The sequence below is a fragment of the Capsicum annuum genome, chromosome 5, assembly GCF_002878395.1.
Source record: "Capsicum annuum cultivar UCD-10X-F1 chromosome 5, UCD10Xv1.1, whole genome shotgun sequence".
Taxonomy (NCBI): Eukaryota; Viridiplantae; Streptophyta; class Magnoliopsida; order Solanales; family Solanaceae; genus Capsicum; species Capsicum annuum.
Window position 1 is genome coordinate 62,775,705 of NC_061115.1, and position 18,559 is coordinate 62,794,263.

Genomic DNA, 18,559 nt, shown 5'->3' on the forward strand with positions numbered 1-18,559 from the left:
TTATTTTCTAATATCTGCTACAATTATCCATGTTGTTGTAGACCAGATTAATAAAATACATATAATTCTATCTTCATCGTTTTGACACATGGAGCCGTTTGATATGCTGAATAAACATAAATAGTTTTGATATAAAAAATTTGGTATTATTTTATATATTATTTGATTGATGATTTTTGAGATAAGTTATATCAAAACTAGTAATTATTAATTAATATGAGGACTGGCTCTAGTCATAAGGTGAAATGGTACCCAAATTAGTTGTTTCATAATTAAATAATTTTACTATATAATTACTTATTAATTGAAAGTCATTGAAATGTCGAAAAGTGAATAACAGTTAATAATAAGGTAAAATAGATAAGGAAATGATAACTTATATTTTGATTTTTCAATATCAAGTAAAGTTGAACAAATATTTTTAATGTATTAGATAAATAAAAATAAATATTGTTGTTGCAAAACTACTTATTTGAGAAACACTTTTATAAAATGGTTTTTCAATAAAGTGCTTTTAAAAAAAAGCAGCTTGTGTTTGGTAAATTCATTCGAAAAGTGCTTTTGATAATCAAATTATGTTTGAACAATCTTTTTCAAGAAGTGTTTTTTTGAGACAAATGAACTAAAAGGACATCTATCAATGGACTTTTATTACTAAAATCAATTTATAGAGAAAAATAATTTTAAATATCTATTATAATATTTTTAATTAAATTTTTTATTTAATTAAAAAGTACGTACTCTAAAATTTTCAATCAATATTTATATACATAAATACATTAAAAAAATTAAATGGTGAGTGATATATTACTTAAATAATTTAAATATTACTTAAAACATTAAACAAAAATGAATATAAAAGTTATTTCATAAATTAAATCGCTACATATGAAAAAATTAACGACAAAAATAATTAGCCCTTCATACATCACAAAAATTATCAACGATTTCATCCCTAATTTTATCACGCAATGTCTCCATACTTGTAGAACATCTGTCTTGTATTTCTGAAGGTATACCAAAAGGCTGGTCTGCTTCTTCGATCTCTGAGATGATGTCTTCGTTCGCATAATAGTTAAAATCTTTATCAGTAGTAGAGTATTGTCGTATGAAATTATGCATAGTCATAGTAGTTGTAATAAGATGAACTTGAATTTCGAATTTAAAAGATGACATAGAACGTAGGAGAGCAAATCTATTTTTTCAAACTCCAAATATTTTTTCAATTGTACATCTCAAACTGGAGTGAAAGAAATTGAAAGTCTCAATTGAATTTCTGAAGTTAGAATTACGTCTGAAATCAGGGAGATGATAATGTTCCCCTTTATATGGTTCTAAATAACCAATCATTGTTGGATAATCCGAGTCCACTAAATAATATTTATCTACATCAATATAAGAAAAAATAATATAAAAATAATATAATTTATAAAATAATATAAAATATAATATTAAATTCACTAACCTGGTGGTGGGTGAGGAAAATTAAGATTTGATCTTTTAAGCACTTGATCAAATATCCTAGCATCACGTGTAGTACCTTCCCATCCAGTCCATACAAATGTGAAACATATGTCCCAATCACATACCGCCATAACATTTTGAGAAATGAAACTTTTTCTACCAATGTATTTAATTTGATCCTTCGAAGGGACAATACATGATACATACATTCCATCTATAGCTCCAATGCAATTTTTAAAATATGGTCAATACCTTTTATCTTCTTTTAGTTTAGGATGTATATCATAAAAGGTTGAATCTTTTGATTTAATAATGTCCATAGCCAATTTCAAATACGCTTATAAAACATGATGAAAATGTCTACTAACAGTTTCTCCCGAATGTTGAAACCTTTTCTGCATCATTCAATTTCCAACACCATGACCTACTACAATTAAAAACATATCAACCATCTCCCCGGTGGACATATTTCTTGTTGTTTTTAAGCCATATTATTCATTTAAAGTCTAGCACAATTCAAGAAAAATATGTTTTTTCATTCTAAACATTTTGTAACATCGTCGATCATATCCTTCAAGTACTTCTTTAATGAAATAAAAACCTGTATGAAGAGAATTTCTGCATGGAACCTTTAAGCAAAACTTCATGAAATATTCTGTTGCTAAAGTGATGCTGGAAATTGCCGCATCAAAGACAATATTATTATCATTATTTCTCTTATTTTTAATTAAAACTTCTTCATCAGACACATCATCATCAGATGCATTACAATTATTTCTAGCCAATGACATATCTTTAAAAAAGAATAAAAAAATAATTAAATTTAATAATGTAAAATTGACAATTTATTGCTCATAGAATCATAGTGTAAATTATTCAAATATAAAACTAAATAACTTGAACAAACAAACTTTTATAGCTAAAAAAAACTCAATTAAAAGAAAAAAACATCATATGTTTTAAAAGCAAATCATAATAAATAACATCATAAATCTAATTTTTATGAAGCATGGTCTTCCTTTCTAACCATTGCAATTGCAATTCTGCATCTTCTTGTTCTATGAACATTTCTCTCATTGACTGTTTGACAAGTAAATCACTCGCTTTCCACCATAAATCACTACCAACAATCACACCAGACAAATTGCGAACTATAGTCATTGCATTTTTAATACTAAATGAACTTTCTCTTGACACCGTTGAAGTGCGTGATTCAATGGTGTTAGCAATTCTCTCCATTGATAAACTAATTTTTTGACTAGGATTATTTTTTTCATTTCTGTTGATACCTTTCTTTTTCTTCTAGTATCACTCTCACTATTATTTTTTTTCCTGTTTTAATTAATTCTTCTACATCATCAAAAGTTATACATTCTTCATTATTTATTGGAGTATCAAACTCAAATGATTGCTCAAATTGAAATCATCTACTCCCTTGTATACCATCTGGTAAAACTCCAGATGATGGTGCCCACGTATGTTCGCCAGTAGCAATAACATCCATAAAACATATCTCCATTTGAGTTAGATATTGTAAGTCTTTTTCTTTAAATTTCTCTACATCTGAATTTCCTACAATAATGAGAAGAAATAAGATATGTTATCAGTGACCAAAATAACATAATAACTTATCAATTTTAATTGAATAATATGTAATAAGATTAGAAGTATCTTTATTTTTCTATTCCACCATTCGACACTCGCTTTAATAGTTTTCTTCTCGCTATCCTATCCTAAACTAGTTTCCTTTCCAACTAAAGTGTCCCATTCTTTCCAAGTGTTTTTAAGATTATCCCATTTATTCTTTAATATGACTTTATCATATTTTTTTCTGATTCTAGCATTGAATTTTGTCACCAAATTAGTCCATCTAGTCTTGTTGAAGCGGAAACTAGGGTGATTTCTAGCGATAGCTTCATCCACACATAAATTTAAAAATAATTCTATATTTTCTGTACTCCATTTAGCCTTCTCAACATTACTCATTTTTTATGCATTAGAGATATATGATTAATAATAATAACATTACACAAAATAAGGAAATAAAAATATTATTGTCAAAATAAAAAATTAACAAAATCAAAGAATTTCACAGACAACGATATTATCATATATACTCTTATATGTATGCACATAAAAAATCTAATTATATCATGATAATTATTAAAAAAACATACCTTCAAATGAGAAAGTAATTTTGATTCAAAATATAACTTATTAATAATAGAGAAGACTTTATATTTTGGAGAGCAGTAAAGTATATGTACATATATATATATATATATATATATATATATATATAAGAAATATTATTTGTATTTATAGATGAAGGAGAAGGTGTGCAATACGCTAAACTCGTTGAATGAATAGAAGGTCTGAAGAAAAGGTCAAATAAATATTTAATTAGAATCTATCTTCTTTATGTTAACTTATTTTTTGGATTCATTTTACTTTGTCAAATTTATTAAATTTAGCAGACACTATATTCATGTTTACAAATATCTAAATGAGATAATATTTGTTATATTTTGTCTTTTCTTTTGAATATGTCTTTACCATTTCAATTCTACAACTAAGTAGCCAAATTCATATACGTATACTACCTGATGACAAATATATAAAATAAAATTCTATCTATTATTTGTTATCTTTTATTAATATATTTTTACGGTGTCAAAATTTACTCCGAATAAGCAGTCATCATATTCATATATATACACTATATACGTATACTACCTGATGACAAATATTTAAAATAAAATTCTATCTATTATTTGTTATCTTTTTTTAATATATTTTTATGGTGTCAAAATTTAATATGAATAAGCAGTCATCATATTATTTATTGAAAATTAAATATTTTCATGAATTATTTTAACCAATATGTTACTTTTCATGAATTATTTATTGAAAATTAAATATTCGAGAAAAAATTTATATGTGATGTCAAAGTACAATCTTGTAACGTGATTCATTTGTCAATTGTTATCATTAATAATAATAAAACAACTTGTATTCTTTAGTCATCATCATCAATAATATTTTCAAATTTATTTAAAGAAAATGAGTGAAAATAAAATAACAATAAATAAATCATAAGGAATTATGATGTAAATATGAAATGTAAAATTTTAAAAATCAAACGTTAATCAAACTTGTAAGATATATATATATATATATATATATATATATATATATATATATATAAATTTATTAATTTATGCTTATTTACAGAAGCAGAAAAACTGTTTTACTTATTTTTAAAAACAGTTTTGCAAGTTTACCAAATACTTTTTTTTAAAAAAAGTATTTTTTTTTTCAAAATAAATATTTATTTTAGGAAATAAACAATCCCAAATATGCTATAAAAATAAAAGGCTAGAAATAAAAATGAACGAAAAAACAGTTTTTACTAATGATGATAAAATAGATATAGGAGTGATAAATTATTAATATTTAATTGAGACATCTATTTTTAATATGAGATAACTAAAAGTAAAGGGGGAGAATAATATTTTCTTGTCTTCACTTTCTGTGGAACTCCCAGATAGAACAGAGAGAGCAGAAATGAAAGTATTCCACCTGTAATCTTCTTGGGAAGTTTCCCGCGAAAAAACTAAAACAAACACAATACACATCATATCTTCACTTTTTTTTTCCTGTGAACCAAATTGCAATTTTATCAAAACAATTATTATTATGTGATGTCAATTTGTATCTTTTATGGAATAATTTATCTGAAAAATTTTAGAGCTTATTTAAGGTTAGGCCAAACTTTTGAAAAGTCAACCTCCATGAGAGAGAGAGAGAAAAAAAGATCCAAGTCATTGTTCAAATGTTTATTAGATCAACTAACATATTCTTGTCACATTGTCTCTTACCACTATTCCACCTTGTACCATAATAAGTAAAGTACACATACATTAGTATTTGAAGTCAAAAGTCCTCTTTCATTTCTTCATCATTTCACCTTTGGTTTTTTTGTTCTTTCTCATGTTAGAACTAAGAAATGTCTTATTGAAGTGTGTGATTATTCTATGTACTAGTTATTAGAAAGATCACATTATTTGCTTAATTGTGTCTTCAACACGATGAACAGTTACTTCCTGCAGTGAGATTGAAGTTTTTTGAGTTCACGATTAATTTTCTTGAATTTTTTAGGCCTATGTCACCCTTTGAACTGTTTAAAAGGGTGATTTTTTCTTCTTCATTTTCTTGTTTGTGCAATTTTTAGTGGTTTGGTAGTTTTTTTTCTTTTTTTGGGGATTAAAGCTTTTTTTTTTGGATATTTTTAATCTGGGGTTCTGTTATTTTAGATATATTATACATTTATTCTTTGGTGAGTGTGAGAAAGTTTTGATTTTCAAGGAGATTTTCTGTTGCTGGGCAAGTGAAAAAGGGTTCTTCTTGAAAAACTCCATTTGCCTTGCTGAAAAGAATAATTCTATTTCTTCTTTTTTGGCTTAGTCTTGCTACTGTCCAGCCAAGTTTTGGGTCCAACAGAGTTTGTCGAACAACTTCTGAAAAATATATGGACTAACACACACTGAAAAGCCTGAAAAATAATAAATTCTTGTTTCGTGACCCTGTAACACATTTATTTTGAGTTTGGGTTACAAAGAGAAGGATAAAAAATGAAGACAGGTAGAAGGAGGAAGTTACAATTTAGTAAGATTTACACATTTAACTGTGGGAGATCATCATTTTTAGGTGATGTTGAGCATTCACAAATTGGAGGTCCTGGATATTCAAGAGTGGTTTATTGCAATGAACCAAGTAGTTTTGAGGCTGTAATTAGAGATTATGTTGGAAATTATGTAAGCACTACAAAGTACAGTGCTACAACTTTCTTACCAAAGTCATTATTTGAGCAGTTTAGGAGGGTGGCCAACTTTTACTTTCTTGTCATTGCTATATTGTCTTTTACACCACTGACTCCTTATAGTCCTCCCACTGCTGTTATTCCTTTGGTTATTGTCATTGGAGTCACCATGCTGAAAGAAGGTATTGAGGACTGGCATAGAAAGCAACAGGTAATTACTCTTCTTCTAGAGTCGAGCGTCTTTTGGAAATAGCCTCTCTATCTCCGGTCTCCACGAGGTAGATGTAAGGTCTACTTATATACTCCACCATCTTCTTGGATGATTTATCCTTTCAAGTAATTAAGTGAAGTGCCCAGGAACGGAAAACTTCTTGATAGGGAGGGCTTCTCTCTCTTACAGAGCCATCCTGACACTAATTTGGATTAATTGGGGTATTAAATAAAAGAAAACTTGTATGCTTTCCCTATAGATTATTGAAAGGGCTACTTTAAGTGGAAGACAATCAACTCGTAAAACCTCTCTTGATTGTCCACGGTAATAGTTTAGTAGTTTAAAATATTATGAAATTTCTGATTTTCTTTTTTCATTTTTAGGCTATTTTTCACGCTTTCCCTGCCAAATATGATACACATTCTATTGTTGCCATTGCAGTTTCCTTTAGTTTACAGGTACAGTAGTTTATATGATTATCATGTGTGTTTCCATTTTCTCCCTTTCAGGATATTGAGATGAATAATAGGAAGGTTAAAGTACATCAAGAAAATGGAGTATTTAACCATACAGAATGGAAAAACTTGAGAGTTGGTGACATTGTTAAGGTGGAGAAGGATGAGTTCTTTCCGGCAGACCTAGTGCTGCTTTCTTCTAGTTATGAAGATGCAGTCTGCTACGTTGAAACCATGAACCTTGATGGAGAGACTAATTTGAAGCTTAAACAGGCATTGGAGGTGACTTCATCGCTGCACGAAGATTCCCACTTCAAGGACTTTAAGGCTTTTGTTAAATGTGAAGATCCTAATGCTAATCTATATGCTTTTGTTGGAACTATGGAATATGAAGAAAAGCAGAATCCTCTTTCTCCTCAGCAATTACTTCTCAGAGACTCTAAATTGCGGAACACGGATTACATATACGGGGTTGTTATCTTCACTGGTCATGACACAAAGGTCATGCAGAATGCCACCGAGCCCCCTTCAAAAAGAAGCTATGTTGAGAGGAGAATGGATAAAATCATTTACTTCTTATTTGGACTTTTGGTCACAATGTCCTTTGTTGGATCAGTCTGCTTAGGAATTCTGACTAAAGAGGACTTAGATGTTGGACATAAAAGGTGGTATCTACAACCTGATGCATCTGACATATATTTTGATCCCAATAGAGCTTTTGGTGCTTCCATTTACCATTTTCTGACAGCCGTGATGTTGTATAGCTACTTGATTCCGATATCCTTATATGTGTCAATAGAAATTGTTAAAGTTCTTCAGAGTATGTTCATTAATCAGGACATTCATATGTATCATGAAGAAACTGATAAACCAGCATATGCCCGGACCTCAAATTTAAATGAAGAACTTGGCCAGGTTGACACAATACTTTCAGACAAAACTGGTACCTTGACTTGTAACTCAATGGAATTCGTCAAGTGCTCAGTGGCTGGAACGGCTTATGGACATGGTATTACAGATTTCGAGAGGGCTATGGCTAAAAGAAATGGCCCTCTATTGGTTGAGGATTCTGCTGCTAGTCCGAAAAAGTCCTCAACTAAAGGCTTCAACTTTATTGATGAGCGAATCATGAATGGGAGTTGGGTGCATGAACCTCAATTAGATGTCATACAGAAGTTTTTTCGTTTATTAGCAGTCTGTCACACGGTCATACCAGAAGTGGATGAAGGCACAGGTAAGATTTCATATGAAGCTGAATCTCCAGATGAGGCAGCCTTTGTAGTTGCAGCTAAAGAAATTGGCTTTGAATTAGTTAAAAGGATACAAACAAGTGTTTCAGTGCATGAGCTGGATCTGGTATGTGGAAAGAAAGTCGAGAGGTTAGTTAGCGTCAATCATTTCTCTACAGTATGCTTTTTCAGAAATTTAATTTTTTGAAAGAATAGTATCTTTGAGATTTTGCTGCTTGATAAAGACAAGTTAAAAGCATATCAACATAGTAAATACTTTTTAAATATTATAAAGCATACTCCTGGTACTAAATCCTTTTTATTATATCCTTAGCCAGGAGAGATTTTATGTTCAAGATTGTGTAATGAAAACAGCCTAGTATCAATGACATTCTAAATTTTGTGCATATATTGAAAATGACATTTTATCTGTATTAAAGATTCGTAATTTCACAGAGTGAAACATTGTTTAGATCTTATTTGCAGATACAGCTGCCTGAACATTGGATTTGCTGCAAGCAGTGATGCATTTCGGATATTAAGAGTAATCATAGATTTCTTTGCTTGCAGGTTATATACAATTTTGAATGTTTTGGAATTTAATAGTGCAAGAAAAAGGATGTCTGTAATAGTAAAGGATGAGGAGGGAAAGATATTGCTTCTTTGCAAAGGTGCAGATAGGTTAGTAAAATTGCAACTTAACAAGAACCATAGGTTTCTTAAATTAGTTGCTGACTTTGTTTTTCTTCTTCTATCTCCTCTTTCTGGTTATGGTTTTTTTTCAGTGTCATGTTTGAAAGGCTCGCGAAAAGTGGAAGGGAATTTGAAGAGATAACAAGGGAACATGTAAATGAGTATGCTGATGCAGGCTTGAGGACCTTGATACTGGCCTATCGAGAAATCACCAAGGACGAATACCAAGTATTCAATGAGCAATTTTTAGAGGCCAAGAATTCAGTCAGTTCAGATCATGATGCATTGATTGATGAAGCAACTGAAAAGATTGAAAAGGAGTTGATTCTACTAGGCGCCACTGCTGTTGAGGACAAACTCCAACAAGGGGTAAGTTTTATGAAGTCACAAGTCTCTTCCCTCCAATCACCATTAGGATGTGTTGTATGACTTTTGTTCTTTTATTCATAGTAGGTTCCTGAATGCATTGACAAACTTGCACAAGCAGGAATTAAGATATGGGTTTTGACTGGGGATAAGATGGAAACAGCCATTAATATCGGGTATGGTATTTGGTTATGAGTTTTATATTACTTTTTTGATTCGATGATTACTTATATGAACATAATTTTTGCCTATAATATCTGTTGCAGTTATGCCTGTAGTTTGCTTAGACAAGGAATGAACCAAATTATCATAAACTTGGAAACCCCTGATATCATAGCAACAGAAAAAGGAGGAGACAAAGATGCTACTGCCAGGGTAAATACCTATCTCGTTACACCCCAGCCCCACCCCCGCACATTTATATCTTTATCACAAAGCTTTTCAGGGTAACACGTACTCTCTCTTCGTCACATCTTTACTAGGAGCTACTTGATTGAAATATTACCTTGCATTCACTAATAGTGCATATTTTTTATTACACAATTTTACCAAATGCACTTCTTGAAGCCAAAACATTCTGATACTTTTCTCTTTGGTAACTCCCTTGTCATTGAAAATTTTGATATCTTCACACTCGGTTTCTTTTCACACCTGTGTATCCACATGTTGTCTCCCTGTAAACACCATTCAATTTCCACCCAATGACCAAAAACAAAAAGAAATAGATATTGCCTCATGGAATCCCCTTAGGAGAAGCACATTCCCTGACTTTGCATTGGTTACTGAAGGAGATTTTCTATTAACGATGATTAAGGTTTAGTACTGATGGAGTTAATATGTTATTTCTTCTTTGTTATAGGTGTCAAAGGAAAGTGTTGTACGACAAATTATTGAAGGGAAGGCTTTACTTGCAGCTTCAAGCACAAAGGCATGTGCTTTTATCATCGATGGGAAGTCACTTGCATATGCTCTTGAAGATGACACAAAAAGATTGCTTTTAGACCTTGCAATTGGATGTGCCTCTGTTATATGCTGTCGTTCATCACCCAAACAAAAGGCATTGGTGAGTACTTGTCTTCACAACCAAAATGGTGCTATTGAATTGTGAGGCCTTCGTCATTTTCTCTTTCTCACTAAATAGTAATCCTCTCTTGTATTCTGTTAGCAATTTGATTTCTCATCTTTCGATGCTCAGTTTGATCTTCTCTAAGCATACTGATCTTTGGAATATACAGGTAACAAGACTTGTTAAATTTGGGACTGGGAAGATTACTTTGGCCATTGGAGATGGAGCTAATGATGTAGGAATGCTTCAAGAAGCTGATATTGGAATTGGAATCAGCGGAGTTGAAGGAATGCAGGTGAGAGCTTATTGCCTTTTGTGGCAATACACATTTCTATTTCTTCCACCTGTCCTAGCATTTTGTTCTTAATTTTGTTTGCCCTGTATTACACTTGTTAGGCTGTTATGTCAAGTGATGTTGCAATTGCTCAGTTCCGATTTTTGGAACGCTTGCTTCTAGTGCATGGTCATTGGTGTTACCGAAGGATCTCTTCAATGGTAATCTATATGCTACTGGAATTCTTCCTTAGATTTTTTGCTTACAGGAAATTGATTTGAAATTATGTCTAATTTTTCTTTGTGGAGCATTCGTGTAACTGGCTTTCTTGTCCTTGCAGATATGCTACTTTTTCTACAAAAACGTTGCATTTGGCTTTACTCTCTTCTTATACGAGACATATGCATCATTTTCTGCACAACTTGCATATAATGATTGGTTTCTATCGCTTTACAATGTCTTCTTCACATCACTACCAGTAATTGCTTTGGGAGTTTTTGATCAAGATGTATCTGCCCGATATTGTCTTAAGGTGTGTCAGACTTCACACAGTATTGATCAGATGTATCTATCATTATTTGAAGTACTTGACCCTAAGTATTTTGTTGCAGTTTCCTGTCCTGTATCAGGAAGGTATACAGAATGTCCTTTTCAGCTGGCGTTGTATATTTGGATGGATGTTAAATGGTGTATGCAGTGCAGCTATTATTTTTTTCATCTGCATAACAGCACTAGATCCCCAGGTGTTCGGCAAAGATGGAAAAACTGGTGACAACGCCATTGTGGGAGCAACAATGTATACATGTGTGGTTTGGGTTGTGAATTGTCAGATGGCTCTTGCTGTTAGTTATTTCACCTTAATTCAACACATCTTCATCTGGGGTGGACTAGCACTCTGGTATGTCTTCCTTCTAATATATGGATCCATGCCTACGACACTTTCCACCAACGCATACCAAGTCTTTGTGGAAGCTCTTGTTCCCTCCCCATTATACTGGTTAGTAACACTATCAGTGGTTGCTTTAGCTCTAGCTCCCTACTTTACATACGAAGCAATTCAGTTCCGGTTTTTCCCAATGTACCATGGGATGATTCAATGGATAAGGTACGAGGGAAACTCAAATGACCCTGAGTTCTGCAATGATGTGAGGCAGAGGTCAATAAGACTCACAACTGTAGGTTTCACTGCTCGTTCGTTAGCAAGAACTAATTCTAATCTAAAACGACATGAATGGTATTCACGGATAATATTTGATTAGATCTTTCACAGCAAGATCAGACTTTAGACCTACAAAATCACAGTTTTTCAATCTGGAACTCCCGCATTGTACATGATTTAGGGGCTATTCAAGCAGAGACAAAAAAAATCCACCATGAAATGTCTTAACAGACAGAAAATTTGGCCAGGACAGAAAATTTGGCCAGGGATTTGTTAATTTTCCCAGAGCAGGCAACATGTATATAGTACTAATTGTTTTATATCTTGTAAAATTATGAGATCTTCCTTATTGAAATACTGGAAGAAGCACATTAGATAGAATAGGGAAAGAGACCACAATCATCTTGTGTAAATTTTCTAGCAAGCACTAAAGAATGGTCATTTCTATCTGCAATATTACAGGAATTTCCCTGCATGCATTCTCTATATTGCAATCAAACCGGCAAACTTACCTTGCTTTTTTGAACTTCAATCAGCTTTCTGAAAAAGAAACGAAAGGTAAAACTGTGCTTTGTAGAATGTCACATAAATTGAAATGAAGAGAGTACTATATGCAATACTCAACACAATACAAAGAAGACATGGCCATAAATAGTTATTACAAGAGTTAAAAAGACATTACAATTTACAACTTCGTCAATTGTCTTTCGCCTCCTTAAATCAAATGCACCTAATGACATAAAAGGCAGCCCGGTACACGTAGCATCCTGCGTTCATGCAGGTTGAGAGAAGTGCCGTGAAGGATGAATTAAATGTCCTATAATCTGACCTTAAAAGCAAAAAAAGTTGAAAAGGAAAAAAAGGTAAACATAAATAAAATACAACAAAGGTTCATCACACCAAGTCAATTATTCATCCCAAATTCTCAAACTAGGTTCAACAAAAGATTATTTTTCCAACGTTAATGATACCATGTTGGATGAAACTGACACGAAAGACCACCTTATAAACATTTCTCCCAAAATGTCAATTTTTGAGTCTCTAAATTCAAAACATGTCACATAAATTGGAATGAATTATTAACTAAGCCATTGGTTCGGAGACAGTAGTATTTAATCCAAGAAAATCAGTCGCAGATTTTCCAAGAATATTAGCAAATTCATTAAAACTTATAACACCATCTCCATTAGTATCAGCTTCTTGCATTAAACTCGACAATTCTCTATACGTTAACGGATGACCCATTTTCGCCATTTGTTTAGCAAGTTCCGCAGCAGTAATGTATCCGTTACCATCCCGATCAAACGTCCGAAAAAGCTCCATGAGTTGATCTTTATTCATCAATATATCTTCATTTATGTCAGGCATAATGGCATCAACAAGTTCATCGAATTCGATTGATCCATTTCCGTTATGATCTATTTTTGCGAGCAATACGTGGAGTTGATCGCCACCTGGTTTGAGGCCGAGGGAACGGAGGAGGGCAGCGAGTTCGAGCTGTGTTAGGCTGCCGTCGTTGTCGAGGTCGAAACGCATGAATATATCTTTTAGTTGTTTGAGTTGATCGGATTTAAGAGTTGTCATCATGTTGGTGAAGCGAAAAAAAGGGAAGGAAAAGAAAGAAAAGCGAAGGAAATGTGGAAGTTTTTTCGGTTATGGTGATGGGAATTGGTGGAGGAAAGATGAAGGGGAAAAAAAAAGAAAGGAAGGATGGAGGATTGGGTGGGGGGGGGGGGGGGGGGGGGGGGGGGGGGGGGGGGTTGGTGAGTCGGGGAGGCAGAGGAATTGGAAAAAGTTTCATAGGAGGTTAGATGAATTTGTGGTATTAAACAAATCTATCTTATAAATCAAGAACAAGAATAAATAGAGAGAAGAGGGAGACTTTTTATTTATTTTGAGGAGCCGAGGGATTATAAGATTGAGGATATAATTAACAAAATTTTTCTATTTATAGGAAAAATAGTTCGAGTTTCTCTCTAAAAGATCAATATTTCATATCCTAATAGATATCAAATTGACCTTGATAGATCTTATTTATAGATCTTGATAGATTTTATTTATATTCTTTATAGACATTCACTTTAATGTAAATACATTCATAACACTCACCCTTGAATGTCTAATTGATAGATAATGTGCCTCGTTAAAATCTTACTAGAAAAAACTCAAAATGAAAAATCTAATGAAGGAAAAAAGTACACATATCTAATAATACGCATATCAGCTGCCTCATTAAAAACATTACAAGAAAACCCAGTGGGACAAAACCTTGAAAGGGAAAAAGAGTACGACACGTATTTGCTCTCCCTGGCGAGAACATCAATGAACTTTGCATTCTGATCTTGTGCACTATCTCCTTGAAAGGTGTAGTTGGAAGAGATTTGGTGAATAAATCAGCCACATTACCACTTAAACAAATCTATTGCACGTTAATATCACCATTTCTTTGTAGCTCATATGTATAGAAAAACTTTGACGAAATGTGCTTCGTTCTATCTACTTTTATGCATCCCCCCTTAAGTTGTGCTATGCATGCTGCCTTATCTTCGTATAAAATTGCAGGTACATTGTCACATTTCAAATAATATTTTTCTCGAATGAGATATATTATGGACCTCAACCATACACATTCTCGCTTGCTTCATGAATAGCTATTATGTCAGCATGGTTCGATGAAGTGACTATGATAGACTGCTTTGTATATCTTCAAAATATGTCAGTATCCCCACATATGAATACATTGTATGTTTGAGACCGAGATTTATGCGGGTTAAATAAATACCCAGCATCAGCATAATCAACAAGATCAAGACTGCAATATTTAGAATAAAATAAGCACATATCGGTAATCTCTTTAGGTACCGTATATGTGTTTGATCTCATTCTAATATCTTCTAGTAGGAGTAGAATTATACCTTTCTAACAAATTAATCAAAAGGCAATAGGCCTTGTACTATTTGCAAGATACATGAGTGCATTAATTGCACTAAAATATGGTACTTCATAACCAATCCAAATTGTTATATTTCTTATTTTAGCAAATAATCTATTACTTTTGAAAACTCTCCAAGAATTCCAATGATTTTCAAGCTATAAGCTTATACAATATAAGAATTATAAATAAGTTTCCCAGAAACTTTTATATGCTTCAAACATTTTGAATTCTTAAAAAGTTTCATATAAATTTTGTCAAGTGACAATATTCAACATTTCATGTGTGACATATTCAAGTATCTGGATTACAAATCAAATAAGTTTTATGCTTACCAAGATACATCCTTTCATGTCAATTGATAAATGTTTCTATGTCAGCATGCTTAATAAACGTAGAATTCAGATCCTCATAAACTTTCACAATATTGTGCCAATATTATATCAAAGATATTGATGATATATCATTTCGTATCGGTTCACAGTATGACATAATATTTTGATATCTCGTCACTTCGTTATTTTCAGGTACCTAAATCTCTCATAAGGTTTCATGAAGTGTTATGTCATAGGCTCTTCCAGAGCACATTGTTTTTTTTTTATTATGATCATTTGCTCCTTACTTTTTTCAAGGATTATTTTATTTGGAACCGATTGGCCTACCACACTTCACGCATCCATAGATTTTGTCTTTTATGGATACAAAATAGGAGCACTTGCAACTTAGATATAAGATTAAATTTGATTCAGTAAATACTTCCGGCATATGACTTGAATTATCTTTTGAATGAGGATCTGATGATAATTTCTAACATATTTTATAGCTGCTTATAATATCCCCTTATGTTAGGAAAACTAACATACATGCTTCATCTTCTTTGAGGAATCCATCTTTGTGCATCATGGTATATTCATTAATTGTATACCGCACACCAAAACTATTAGACAGAAAAGTTGGTTCCTGACCTTGAACCAGTTGAGAGGAAAGAAATAATCATAATTTACTGGTCTAATGCATACAACTGCTATTGTATGCAATATATCATATTTCAGACCAACACATGAAGTTTTTTTTCCTTAGTAATGGTTTAGCTATTTATCGAAGGCATTCAATGTCAAACTATCATCATCAAGATGAATTGTCTTGATTGCACAATCTAAAAATTATGCTTTTAACTCAATTTTATTGAGCAAAAAACTTCATGAATGTCAAACCGCAGGTTGACAATAAACGTACAAGTGATCATCTTATATCTATGTATTTTAATAGATCACATGAATGGTGAACGGGCCCATATTCACCTTTTATATTTTTCAAATTTTAAGAGATCCAATCCCAAAATTAGTTGTTCCAACTAACTTATCATGAGAACAAGCAATATTAAAAGTTCATGAAGAATTTTCTAGTTGTTCAATATATGTTTAATACTTAATATGCACATCTTTCGGATGTCGTAATCGTTCAACTTATGAACTTGTATACTAGTAAGCTCCAAGTTTACCATGATATGTGCTTTTTGTTTTAGTAAATTTACTATGACATGAATAGATTTCAGATTTATTACTTCGAAAGTAGATTTCAAAATAATCTTCTCAATTATTCTGCCTCTTTCAAAGGTGAGTTGTGATACCATCACAATCAAGTGCACGTTTGCATTACTAAGCTTCTCATTCTCTATGAATGGAATATAATTGTGCCTTAAGCCTATCAAATTTTGATATCTTATAACTTCTTTCATGATATTCTACTTTAGGTGCACATCAAGGCATACACATCTTTCAAAGTATATCATATATTGCTACCACATTCACTTCAAGAATGGAGGAAATTGTCATCTTTCGGACTTATCACATATTATTAACACATTCACTTCATGGAATGGAGCATATTCAGTGGACAAGTTTCATGACTTTTTATCAAATACACATTATTTTGCCTTAGCCATCATAATATCACCAATGTGGTGCATTGAGATTCAAACTCAACGTCTTATACATATAAATACATCTTAGACATATAAATCAATGGGACTTGAACTCAACATCTTATCATCATGGTGCATCAAGACTACATCCTAATGTTTTACCCTTTCGATGCGATTGTTTGTAGAGAATTTTTCTCTAACATATCGTTCAAATTACATGATGCTTCAAAATAATTATTACTTAAGAAGCTATGAAACACCATAAAATTTAATTGCTATAATAATATGTTTTATATGAACTCTACTGAAGTTCAATCAAACCGTAGCATCAATATCATCCAATTTCTTGATGTTTCATCGCATATTGTTCGCGAGGAACAATTTATGCTTTCTCCATAACTTTACACGCTTTGATCTTTTCAAAGCACTCAAAGCACCACTTACCATTATAAGTTGACATTGTTTAATTAACAATAAATTCTCAAATACTATAGGTGCCAATGAAGCCCTCCAGTAAGAAATATTTCTTACAAGTTATTCTTCGTTCTTCCACTATTCTCAGTTACTTTGCACATCCTTCTTTTTTTTCTTCTCCTGAATATAATTCTTTAATAAGAAGATTAGGGTTGAAACACATAATATAATATACATTATAATAAATACTTAGCTTTTGTAAAGTACTATCCTTGCCAGCAATGGTCTCTGTCAAAATTTTGGGACGGTTTGTCCCATGACCTAATTAACTCAAACATAATTCTAGACTTGTGCGGATAACGTGATATGAAATATAAAAGAAGAACAAGAATAAATAGAGAGAAGAGATGAGGCTTCTTTATTTCTCTTGAGGAGTTGAGGGATTATATGATTGATGATACAATGAACAAAATCCCTTTATTTATAGGAAAAAAATACTCCTAGTTTCTATCTAAAAGATAAATACTTCATATTCTAATAGATATCAAATTAGACATTCACTATAATGTAAATACATTCATAACACTTTGCTTATTATTGTGTTATATGTTTTGTTACATATTTTAGTTGTCGATTAGTATGTCTTATAATACTTTCTACATAGTGTTTAAATATAAAAAATTATTTCAAGAAAATTAAAGATTTTATGTCCATATCTATGATTAAATATAAATCATTTGACTCTCAAAATTCAAACTGTATCATATAATTTAGGATAAAAAAAGTATTATTCTTTCATATAAAAGTTTGTTTCTTATTACGCATAGAGACAATGGACCAAAAATTGTCAGTTGGGGTTTGTTAAATTAGTTGGTGAAACGGTTAGAGAAAATAGAAAAGAAATGGAATGGCTGGACCTAGTAATCATTAAGGGCAATGTTTTTACATATGGATGAAATCTAAGAAAGAGTTAGGATTTTAAATTTGTAATCACAACAGATCATGGAGTTTAAAATGTTGAATAGATTGTTGTTGATAAGTTAAAGAAGGTTAGAATAAAATTAAGTCCTTCCACTCCTTATGTCCTGGGCTGGGCTTAAACATACAATAATTGAGAATCTTGTGAGCGTAAGCTCATCTAAAAAAATTCATCCTTAGTTTGAATTGCATGTCACAACTTGTTGTATGAAATCAAAATTGCTAGTAGTCATCAATCATCCACAAGGGGAGCTATTTTACGCATTATACAAAATACCTATCACATTAAGCACTATTAAAAATAGTTAAAATTGATCTTCAAAAATCAAATAATAGATTCAATAAAGTTTGATCAGAATAACGTATCTCAGGAGATCGATTAAATATTAATCCATATTTTTTAATAAATATTTTATACGGACCTTATGTATTAGTCTAAAAATATTTAACTACCGTACTTATTTTAATTTTTGAAATAAAAATAAAAATAAAAATAAAAAGAACAAAAAACGATAGCAACACAAAAGATAGAATAATAGAGAAAAGAAGAATATTAAATAAGATGATAAAGA

At 31.6% G+C, this 18,559-nt stretch overlaps 2 protein-coding genes across 3 annotated transcripts; one reads left to right on the forward strand and one right to left on the reverse strand.

Annotated features, from left to right (window-relative positions):
* Positions 1-4,955: 4,955 nt before the first annotated feature.
* Positions 4,956-12,225, forward strand: LOC107870581 (putative phospholipid-transporting ATPase 9). Of its 2 annotated transcripts, none has more exons than XM_016717152.2 (11): positions 4,956-6,497; positions 7,007-8,331; positions 8,752-8,862; positions 8,967-9,243; positions 9,328-9,416; positions 9,507-9,615; positions 10,100-10,303; positions 10,476-10,601; positions 10,703-10,801; positions 10,921-11,112; positions 11,192-12,225. In XM_016717152.2, exons 1-11 carry the CDS (start codon positions 6,099-6,101, stop codon positions 11,837-11,839), a joined length of 3,579 nt encoding a protein of 1,192 aa, XP_016572638.2. In that variant the 5' UTR covers positions 4,956-6,098; the 3' UTR covers positions 11,840-12,225. The 2 variants fall into 2 exon arrangements, with proteins under 2 accessions (XP_016572638.2, XP_016572637.2); XM_016717151.2 differs by having other exon boundaries at positions 5,013-6,497; positions 8,668-8,862.
* Positions 12,226-12,365: 140 nt separating this feature from the next.
* Positions 12,366-13,465, reverse strand: LOC107870582 (probable calcium-binding protein CML16). The gene has a single exon (XM_016717153.2). The coding sequence runs from the start codon at positions 13,324-13,326 to the stop codon at positions 12,823-12,825; it is 504 nt and encodes a 167-aa protein (XP_016572639.1). The 5' UTR covers positions 13,327-13,465; the 3' UTR covers positions 12,366-12,822.
* Positions 13,466-18,559: the final 5,094 nt, after the last annotated feature.

What these genes read in the sequence shown, in the direction of transcription:
- LOC107870582 (XM_016717153.2), bottom strand. Translation starts at nt 13,326, where the DNA reads ATGATGACAACTCTTAAATCCGATCAACTCAAACAACTAAAAGATATA.
- LOC107870581 (XM_016717151.2), top strand. Translation starts at nt 6,099, where the DNA reads ATGAAGACAGGTAGAAGGAGGAAGTTACAATTTAGTAAGATTTACACA. An exon ending in TGTGGAAAGAAAGTCGAGAG is followed by an intron (nt 8,332 to 8,667) that starts GTTAGTTAGCGT and finishes TCTTATTTGCAG; the next exon opens with ATACAGCTGCCTGAACATTG. An exon ending in CTGCCCGATATTGTCTTAAG is followed by an intron (nt 11,113 to 11,191) that starts GTGTGTCAGACT and finishes ATTTTGTTGCAG; the next exon opens with TTTCCTGTCCTGTATCAGGA.